Source organism: Xenopus laevis, chromosome 2S, assembly GCF_017654675.1.
Source record: "Xenopus laevis strain J_2021 chromosome 2S, Xenopus_laevis_v10.1, whole genome shotgun sequence".
Taxonomy (NCBI): Eukaryota; Metazoa; Chordata; class Amphibia; order Anura; family Pipidae; genus Xenopus; species Xenopus laevis.
Window position 1 is genome coordinate 168,254,853 of NC_054374.1, and position 10,985 is coordinate 168,265,837.

General features: G+C 40.7%; 1 protein-coding gene across 1 annotated transcript; it reads right to left on the reverse strand.

Annotated features, from left to right (window-relative positions):
- Positions 1-145: 145 nt before the first annotated feature.
- LOC108710089 (paired mesoderm homeobox protein 2A) lies at positions 146-10,431 on the reverse strand. The gene is made up of 3 exons (XM_018250488.2): positions 9,866-10,431; positions 1,830-2,017; positions 146-1,602 (listed from the first exon to the last, which is right to left on the reverse strand). The coding sequence occupies exons 1-3, from the start codon at positions 10,086-10,088 to the stop codon at positions 1,168-1,170; spliced, it is 846 nt and encodes a 281-aa protein (XP_018105977.1). The 5' UTR covers positions 10,089-10,431; the 3' UTR covers positions 146-1,167.
- Between the last annotated feature and the right edge of the window lie 554 nt (positions 10,432-10,985).

Consider the following 10,985-nt stretch of genomic DNA (forward strand, 5'->3'; position numbering starts at 1 on the left):
TCACTGCCATAAAGCAACACTGGGCTGCTGTGTGTTTGGCAGACAGGAAGTAGCAGCAGGAAGTGGCTGTGACCCTCAGAAGGGAAGAAAATCAACAGTAAATATTCTTCCTGTGACCCATCTTTCCTTTAACCCTCACTGACCATTTTCTGTTCTGTAAAGGGAAATGAATGAGACACAATACGTGTGTGTATGAGACAGCCATGTTTAATCACGTACGTTCCTATACACGAGTACTTACATACAGTCTGACTTTATTCATCTTGTGTCACATTTCAGACTCTGATATGAAGAGAATTTACACACAGCCAACAGGATCAAGTTCATGTGTTTCCTTTCCCACAGGCTATGGAGGCGGCCATTTTGTGAGAACTTTGTTACTTCAGGCGGCCATTTTGTCAGAGCTTTGTCAGTACTTCAGGTTACAGAGGGGCCGTTTGTGGCCGTTTGCAGCCTTAATACTGAAGGTGACAGAGGCAGCTGTTCTAAGAGAGGAATCTCTAAACCTCAGGCTACAAGAGGCGGCCATTTTGAGAGAGGAATCTCCACACCGCAGCCTACAAGAGGCGGCCATTTTGAGAGAGGAATCTCCACAGCTCATGCCTGTAGTTTGAAACCTGTCACTGAGAGAGAAGAAGCTCTCGTACATCTTGTATAGTCAGTACTACCCATACAGGAATATATATATATTTAAAATAAAACAAGTTAAATACAATAAATATTAAATAAAGTAAAAGTAACAAAAGCAAAGTGTGTGTGGCCTGTTGACAGGAACAGGAAGAGGTGGGATTATGAGGGTGAAGAAACTGGATTGGTTGAGAGGAGGAAATCAAGGTCTGGAATAGGCAGAGCAGGGGGGCCCAGTAAACATGGCAACTCTATGTAAAGTTCTTTATATTTTGTCACAATCATAAAACATTTGGTCCTTCTTCTGAGTCAAGTCTATTGTACCTCAAGGGTGTCCCTCAAGTTCCCTAAAGCCCCAGCTCCCTGCTGCTTACAGTCATCTCAGCCGGGATACCTCAGGCCATGGGAATGAGCCAAACAAGTCCACAGCTTCCCAAGCAAAATGGCGTCATGGTGGGACAGTTACTTGTTCTTACTGGCTGCTGCCTAATGTTGCTGTTCTTTCCTTGCTTGGGATGTACCTGATGGGCACAGTAGGGCTTAAAACAGATTTGCCTTCAGGTTATTGGGCTTTCTATGAAATGTCGAGAGGACGCCAGCGAATGGGCTTGGCACTGCGTCGGCGGGTTGCCAGGCTTTGAGGAGCTCAGCTGTGCTGGTGCTGTGGCTACTTGGGACTCCAGGCCAGATTGGGCCCTTGAGGGTCTGCACCGTGTGGGTCGGCACAAGACCTGAAACTGCACCAGGGCTGGGGCTCAAGCTGCCCCCAGGGCTACTGAGGTTTCCTGCGGTTGGCAGAGAAGCGGTACTGTCTGGGGTTGGACTGCAGTTGGACTCCTTGGATTCATCATCCTCTGAAGAGGAATGTCCATCGGACTTCTTATTGCCAGATCCTCCATTGTTGGAACTTCCACCCTTGGAGTTGGTTGCCCTCTCCAGCTTGCGGAACTTGGCCCGTCGGTTCTGGAACCAGACCTGGTATTTCAATGAAAAGCAGGAGAAATGGGGACGTTAGAATGGGCAAGTGAGAAGAGAACAGGGACCCATTGTGGGTCATTATACCCTAATAACACGGGATGAGTGGGTATGTCTGTGCCAGGAGTAATGACATAGAGTGAGTGGGTATCTCTGTGCCAGGAGTGGGTCATGATCCCCCAATTACACAGGGTGAGTGGGCATCTCAGCAGTAACAGGTCAGATACCTGGACTCGGGCCTCCGTCAGGTCGATCTTGAGTGCCAGCTCCTCTCGGGTGTAGATGTCAGGGTAGTGAGTCTCGGCAAATACCCTCTCAAGCTCTTTGAGTTGGGAGCTGGTGAAGGTGGTCCGGATCCTCCTCTGCTTCCTCTTCTCATTAATGCTCGACGGGTCTGAGAAGAACTTGTAAGGGACTGGGGGAGAAGAAAGGAAATAGTGGTTATTGTCAAGGAACCAATATAGAGCAGACAACCCACTGTATGACATCATCAGTTCTTATATAGTGACACAAGAGAACATCATCACAGGCACATACCAGACCATATGTATTTGAAGAACCAGGAAGTATATCATTAATGTCCTCTGGTGACACAAAACGCGTCAGGCTTTTTTGTTTTAACTATGGAAAATAAACCTATTCTTTTAAATGTTAATAATTTTGTGGTTCTTCAACTACATATGGTCCAATATGTACTGTGGTTATCGATAAGCATTTACCTTGTTACCCAATAACATTGGCTATTTTGTATTAGTTCTTATATAGTGACAGACCTAATGGCAAGTCATTCTGTGTCTGGACCAATCAATTTGTTGTATAATCTCATATAGAGAATAGTCTGCCCAGTATAGAGGAACAGTTGGGTGGCCAATTTACATTCATTTCATAGGAATGCTCATTGCGCTTTCAACAGTCACTTAAAGGACAAATAACACCAAGAAATTAATATGTTCTACTGCCTGCCAGTTATTCCTATCCAGTCCCCCTCCGGCCCTGATTTCACTGCAGAGAAGAGAAAGGGACAGACACAATGACAGTTACACAGAACTATAAACCCAGTGAGAATGAGGAATGAATGGATATTGGGAAGTTGTATCAGGAGTCAGAAGCAGCAGTGCAGAGAAGAGACAGACACAATGACAGTTACACAGAACTATAAACCCAGTGAGAATGAGGAATGAATGGATATTGGGAAGTTGTATCAGGAGTCAGAAGCAGCAGTGCAGAGAAAGGGACAGACACAATGACAGTTACACAGAACTATAAACCCAGTGAGAATGAGGAATGAATGGATATTGGGAAGTTGTATCAGGAGTCAGAGGCAGCAGTGCAGAGAAGAGAAAGGGACAGACACAATGACAGTTACACAGAACTATAAACCCAGTGAGAATGAGGAATGAATGGATATTGGGAAGTTGTATCAGGAGTCAGAAGCAGCAGTGCAGAGAAGAGAAAGGGACAGACACAATGACAGTTACACAGAACTATAAACCCAGTGAGAATGAGGAATGAATGGATATTGGGAAGTTGTATCAGGAGTCAGAGGCAGCAGTGCAGAGAAAGGGACAGACACAATGACATACACAGAACTATAAACCCCGTGAGAATGAGGAATGAATGGATATTGGGAAGTTGTATCAGGAGTCAGAAGCAGCAGTGCAGAGAAGAGAAAGGGACAGACACAATGACAGTTACACAGAACTATAAACCCAGTGAGAATGAGGAATGAATGGATATTGGGAAGTTGTATCAGGAGTCAGAAGCAGCAGTGCAGAGAAGAGAAAGGGACAGACACAATGACAGTTACACAGAACTATAAACCCAGTGAGAATGAGGAATGAATGGATATTGGGAAGTTGTATCAGGAGTCAGAAGCAGCAGTGCAGAGAAGAGAAAGGGACAGACACAATGACAGTTACACAGAACTATAAACCCAATGAGAATGAGGAATGAATGGATATTGGGAAGTTGTATCAGGAGTCAGGGGCAGCAGTGCAGAGAGTGAGGAGGATATTGGGAAGTTGATTAGAATTAGATTTCATTTCATGATACAATTTCAGGTGGAGTTGCCCTTTATATGCTGCTGTATAAGGCTATGGAGGTAACATGACTGCTGTTGCCCGGGGGGGGGGGGAGTAACTGTGGGTTTGGACATCATTTCAGCCCCCACTTGTCCTGCCTGTGGGACACAAATCTATTAAAGGGGAACTGTCCCTGTGATACAATAACATAGTAGAAGTTGACTGGCTCAGTCAAAGATCTGATACCGATGTTCCTGTAGTTAATCCCAGACTCATGTTGTGCCGCACTGGCAGCAGGAGCCATAGAGTTGGTCACTGGCGGTTCTGACTCTCGGAGATGTACAGCGAGATGTGTAACTCAGCCTTGTGGGAGAAACCAGTATGACAGCTCCTACTCGCATTCCTCTGCTTGAGCGTTTTATACTGATCTTTTTATACTGAGCGTTTTATACTGAGCGTTTTATACTGAGCTTTTTATACTGAGCTTTTTATACTGAGCTTTTTATACTGAGCGTTTTATACTGAGCGTTTTATACTGAGCTTTTTATACTGAGCTTTTTATACCGAGCGTTTTATACCGAGCTTTTTATACCGAGCGTTTTATACCGAGCGTTTTATACTGAGCTTTTTATACTGAGCTTTTTATACTGAGCTTTTTATACTGAGCTTTTTATACTGAGCTTTTTATACTGAGCTTTTTATACCGAGCGTTTTATACCGAGCTTTTTATACCGAGCGTTTTATACCGAGCGTTTTATACCGAGCGTTTTATACCGAGCTTTTTATACCGAGCGTTTTATACTGAGCGTTTTATACTGAGCTTTTTATACCGAGCGTTTTATACCGAGCTTTTTATACCGAGCGTTTTATACTGAGCTTTTTATACTGAGCGTTTTATACTGAGCTTTTTATACTGAGCTTTTTATACTGAGCTTTTTATACTGAGCGTTTTATACTGAGCTTTTTATACTGAGCTTTTTATACTGAGCTTTTTATACCGAGCGTTTTATACCGAGCTTTTTATACCGAGCGTTTTATACCGAGCGTTTTATACCGAGCGTTTTATACCGAGCTTTTTATACCGAGCTTTTTATACCGAGCGTTTTATACCGAGCTTTTTATACCGAGCTTTTTATACTGAGCTTTTTATACTGAGCTTTTTATACTGAGCGTTTTATACTGAGCCTTTTATACTGAGCTTTTTATACTGAGCTTTTTATACTGAGCGTTTTATACTGAGCGTTTTATACTGAGCTTTTTATACTGAGCGTTTTATACTGAGCGTTTTATACTGAGCGTTTTATACTGAGCGTTTTATACTGAGCTTTTTATACTGAGCGTTTTATACTGAGCTTTTTATACTGAGCGTTTTATACTGAGCGTTTTATACCGAGCGTTTTATACCGAGCGTTTTATACCGAGCTTTTTATACCGAGCTTTTTATACCGAGCGTTTTATACCGAGCTTTTTATACCGAGCTTTTTATACTGAGCTTTTTATACTGAGCTTTTTATACTGAGCGTTTTATACTGAGCCTTTTATACTGAGCTTTTTATACTGAGCGTTTTATACTGAGCGTTTTATACTGAGCTTTTTATACTGAGCTTTTTATACTGAGCGTTTTATACTGAGCGTTTTATACTGAGCTTTTTATACTGAGCGTTTTATACTGAGCTTTTTATACTGAGCGTTTTATACTGAGCTTTTTATACTGAGCGTTTTATACTGAGCGTTTTATACTGAGCTTTTTATACTGAGCTTTTTATACTGAGCGTTTTATACTGAGCGTTTTATACTGAGCTTTTTATACTGAGCGTTTTATACTGAACTTTTTATACCGAGCGTTTTATACCGAGCTTTTTATACTGAGCTTTTTATACCGAGCTTTTTATACCGAGCGTTTTATACCGAGCTTTTTATACTGAGCGTTTTATACTGAGCTTTTTATACTGAGCTTTTTATACTGAGCGTTTTATACTGAGCTTTTTATACTGAGCTTTTTATACTGAGCTTTTTATACTGAGCTTTTTATACCGAGCGTTTTATACCGAGCTTTTTATACCGAGCGTTTTATACGAGCGTTTTATACCGAGCGTTTTATACGAGCTTTTTATAACCGAGCTTTTTATACCGAGCGTTTTATACCGAGCTTTTTATACCGAGCTTTTTATACTGAGCTTTTTATACTGAGCTTTTTATACTGAGCGTTTTATACTGAGCCTTTTATACTGAGCTTTTTATACTGAGCTTTTTATACTGAGCTTTTTATACCGAGCGTTTTATACCGAGCTTTTTATACCGAGCGTTTTATACCGAGCGTTTTATACCGAGCGTTTTATACCGAGCTTTTTATACCGAGCTTTTTATACCGAGCGTTTTATACCGAGCTTTTTATACCGAGCTTTTTATACTGAGCTTTTTATACTGAGCTTTTTATACTGAGCGTTTTATACTGAGCCTTTTATACTGAGCTTTTTATACTGAGCTTTTTATACTGAGCGTTTTATACTGAGCGTTTTATACTGAGCTTTTTATACTGAGCGTTTTATACTGAGCGTTTTATACTGAGCTTTTTATACTGAGCTTTTTATACTGAGCGTTTTATACTGAGCGTTTTATACTGAGCTTTTTATACTGAGCGTTTTATACTGAGCTTTTTATACTGAGCGTTTTATACTGAGCTTTTTATACTGAGCGTTTTATACTGAGCGTTTTATACTGAGCTTTTTATACTGAGCTTTTTATACTGAGCGTTTTATACTGAGCGTTTTATACTGAGCTTTTTATACTGAGCGTTTTATACTGAACTTTTTATACCGAGCGTTTTATACCGAGCTTTTTATACTGAGCTTTTTATACCGAGCTTTTTATACCGAGCGTTTTATACCGAGCTTTTTATACTGAGCGTTTTATACTGAGCTTTTTATACTGAGCTTTTTATACTGAGCTTTTTATACTGAGCTTTTTATACTGAGCGTTTTATACTGAGCCTTTTATACTGAGCTTTTTATACTGAGCTTTTTATACTGAGCTTTTTATACTGAGCTTTTTATACTGAGCTTTTTATACTGAACTTTTTATACTGAGCGTTTTATACTGAGCTTTTTATACTGAGCTTTTTATACTGAGCGTTTTATACTGAGCGTTTTATACTGAGCTTTTTATACTGAGCTTTTTATACTGAGCTTTTTATACTGAGCGTTTTATACTGAACTTTTTATACCGAGCGTTTTATACCGAGCTTTTTATACCGAGCTTTTTATACCGAGCTTTTTATACCGAGCGTTTTATACCGAGCTTTTTATACCGAGCGTTTTATACTGAGCTTTTTATACTGAGCTTTTTATACTGAGCTTTTTATACTGAGCTTTTTATACTGAGCGTTTTATACTGAGCCTTTTATACTGAGCTTTTTATACTGAGCTTTTTATACTGAGCTTTTTATACTGAGCTTTTTATACTGAGCTTTTTATACTGAACTTTTTATACTGAGCGTTTTATACTGAGCTTTTTTATACTGAGCTTTTTATACTGAGCTTTTTATACTGAGCGTTTTATACTGAGCTTTTTATACTGAGCTTTTTATACTGAGCTTTTTATACTGAGCTTTTTATACTGAGCTTTTTATACTGAACTTTTTATACTGAGCGTTTTATACTGAGCGTTTATACTGAGCTTTATACTGAGCGTTTTATACTGAGCGTTTATACTGAGCGTTTTATACTGACGTTTTTATACTGAGCGTTTTATACTGAGCTTTTTAATACTGAGCTTTTTATACCGAGCTTTTTATACCGAGCGTTTTATACCGAGCTTTTTATACCGAGCGTTTTATACCGAGCTTTTTATACCGAGCTTTTTATACCGAGCTTTTTATACTGAGCGTTTTATACTGAGCCTTTTATACTGAGCTTTTTATACTGAGCTTTTTATACTGAGCTTTTTATACTGAGCTTTTTATACTGAACTTTTTATACTTAGCGTTTTATACTGAGCTTTTTATACTGAGCTTTTTATACTGAGCGTTTTATACTGAGCTTTTTATACTGAGCTTTTTATACTGAGCTTTTTATACTGAGCTTTTTATACTGAGCTTTTTATACTGAGCTTTTATACTGAACTTTTATAACTTAGCTTTTATACTGAGCTGAGCTTTTATACTGAGCTTTTTATACTGAGCTTTTATACTGAGCTTTTTATACTGAGCGTTTTATACTGAGCTTTTTATACTGAGCGTTTTATACTGAGCGTTTTATACTGAGCGTTTTATACTGAGCGTTTTATACTGAGCGTTTTATACTGAGCGTTTTATACTGAGCGTTTCGAGGAAGGTTTTTTTCCCAGCCAAGAAAAGCTCTGGGTTCCCTCTCTGTCTGACCCCCTGTGTGTGTCCTGCTGGGGCCCCTTATATTATTATCTTGCCCTTTATTATATTTATTCTACACGAGACGCTTATACCGGTCACTAGACTAAAGTGAGACACAGAAATGAGAAATGATCAGAAATTCTAGTAAATTGCCACAGGGAACCCCCAGGAACAGACAGACAGTTCTCTCTATAAATAATATGTAACCCCCACAAACGCTGAAGAGAACAAGTGATTTGTTTTGGGCTCAATAATGGGTCAGAATCAACTGAAAAGCCCCATAGAGCTGTTTGTTAAAGGGAATTAACCCCAAACATTTAGATAAAATACATTTTTGCATCATTACATTTACATTTATCCCCAAATTCAATTCTAAGCAACTTTCCAATATCCATCACTTGGTTTATATAGATATATATATATAATTATGTGCTACTGTCTGAGTCTGTTGGGCTCTTTGCAGTCACTGCTGGTTCTGATTACTAAAACAATACAGACCAAGGTAGCTGAGGTTTTGGTACAATGAGTGAAGAGTCGGAAGCAGCAGTGCAGGGAGGGACAGACGGACAATGACAGAGCCACATAATTATAAACTCTTATAAAGAAAGAGGAATAGATGGATAGTGGAGAATTACAGAAGGTAAATACGGATGTGTTGGTGTTGGGTTTATATTCCCTTTAAACAACCAGTAGTCGCAGGCAGGACCGCCATCAGAAATCACAGGGCCCCATACGACAAAATTCCCTGGGCTGTGCCCACCGCAAGCCCCACCTACAGGTCCGCCCCCCACCACACAGTAAAAAAACAAAAAAAATATTGGTGGCTAGGGTTCCCACATGTTAATAAAAAATAAAAAGATATTGGGGGTCAGTGCCCCCCATAAAAAAACATTTGTGGCCAGGGCCCCCCCATTAAAAAATATTGGTGGCTAGGACCCCACATGAGAAAAAAAAATTGGTGGCCAGGGCCCCCCCTCCACACATTATAAGAAAATTGGTGGCCAGGGCCCCTTAAACGTCTATGCCTTCCCGAAGTCAGCAGCTCTCAGAAAGATGGGGGGCCCAGCTAATCAAGTAAGTGTGGCGTGCCTGGGGCCCCCTTACCCTCGGGGCCCCCTACAACTCTCCCCCCTGTCCCCCCCTGATGGCTGCCCTGGTCGCAGGGGTTGGTCCCTCCCCATGTGGATGAGTCAGTTGCCATGTGGAAGTGTTATTAGCCATGGGCTTCTTATTCCCAACATTCCATCACTGCGCAACCAGCTCCGCACCTGTGGCCCCACCAATGAAATGTCCCAAAGCCCCCAGTCAATACATAGATAGATACATAACTGAGAGATACACAGACAGACAGACAGACAGACAGACAGACACAGAGAGACAGAGAGAGATAAACAGCGAGAGAGAGAGAGAGAGAGAGAGAGAGAGAGAGAGAGAGAGAGAGAGATACAGTAGATAGATAGATAGACAGACAGACAGACAGACAGACAGACAGACAGACAGACAGAGAGAGAGAGAGAGAGAGAGAGAGAGAGAGAGAGAGAGACAGACAGACAGACAGACAGACAGACAGACAGATAGATGATAGATAGATAGATAGATAGATAGATAGATAGATAGATAGATAATAGATAGATAGAGGGGGAGAGAGAGAGAGAGACACAGAGAGAGAGAGAGAGAGAGAGAGAGAGAGAGAGAGAGAGAGAGAGAGAGAGAGAGAGAGGTACATAGATGATTGATGATTGATAGACAGACATAGAGAGAGACAGAGATGAGAGACAGACAGACAGTCCCGGGTGTGTGAGGTTCTACTAAATTGTCCCCATTTGTGTAGTTTGTGTATTTTGTGTAGTTGTTGTTGTTGTCAGTGTGTCGGTACCTGTAGAGTAAGGGGGAGGCTGGTGGTCTCTGAGGGTCCCCAGGGAGCAGTTGGAAGGAGTGAGGGGGGGACAGGCCGGGTTGGCCCCAAAGCTGCTCCTCATGGGATTGTACTGGAAGCTGCTGCTCTGACCGCACGAGCTGAAATCCGCATAGGCGGAGGCTTCCATTGCCGCCATACACGAGTCATACGAGTTGAGGTAAGAATAATCCATTTTGTACATAGAGGAACAGCTGGGCCTTGTCTGGGGGAAGGAGCGAGAAATTCGGGAGCTTCACAACTTGGATTCCCACAAAGTCAACTGGGGAGCGCGGAGCGGAGTTACGCGGATACTTCCTACAGCTGCGGAGCCTGACTCACGGGAAAGCGTCTGATTGGTTCTCTGTGTCCCCTCAGCTGTGAGTCTGTGTCCGGACTCGGGTTATAATGTTACTGGCGGGGAGTCTGATACAGACAAGGCGGTGTCTCTTTACTTCACAATAACAACTGAGACTATTGGGGCTCCTCCCACTCATTGATCATTCATATTAACCCCTTCAGAACACACCCCTCACAGCTCCCCACTTCTTTCTTTTATTTCTCCCCTTTATCCCATTAGCGCTAATGAAACGCTCCCGAGACCAAGAAACCCGAAACATTATTTTTATTTATTTATTTTATTTATTTAATTTAATTTATTTTATTTATTTTTAATTGATTAATTAATTAATGTGTAATTATTTTCTATTTATTTATTATTTGTTTATTTATTTATTTATATATTTCTGTACAATCGCTGCGGGTTTAGTGATGTGCGATGGAATAAAAAGCAAAATATCAAGAAATAATTCAATTAATGCGGAATGAGGAGAAAGCGGAGACTTTTAGCTGCGGATCCGATTGGATCGGAAACAATTCATCTTATAACGGAACAAATCATTTCACTCCATTTCCGCTTTTATTTCCGACACATTTAGTTTCTCTCGATTCCTCTTCGATATCAATGAGTTTTTTCGTTTAAAGAGAAAATGGAGATTTGGCTTTGGAAATTATATTTAAACATTTCCCCCTCAACGAATTAAAAACATAAATTGATACAATCAAATCAAACGATTTTCTCCAGCCACATTATAAGATATTT

Coding starts and splice junctions, on each gene's coding strand:
- LOC108710089 (XM_018250488.2), bottom strand. CDS start 10,088: ATGTACAAAATGGATTATTCTTACCTCAACTCGTATGACTCGTGTATG. Junction 2,018..9,865: donor GCCTCCCCCTTACTCTACAG/GTACCGACACAC, acceptor CTTCTCCCCCAG/TCCCTTACAAGTTCTTCTCA. Junction 1,603..1,829: donor TGACGGAGGCCCGAGTCCAG/GTATCTGACCTG, acceptor TTGAAATACCAG/GTCTGGTTCCAGAACCGACG.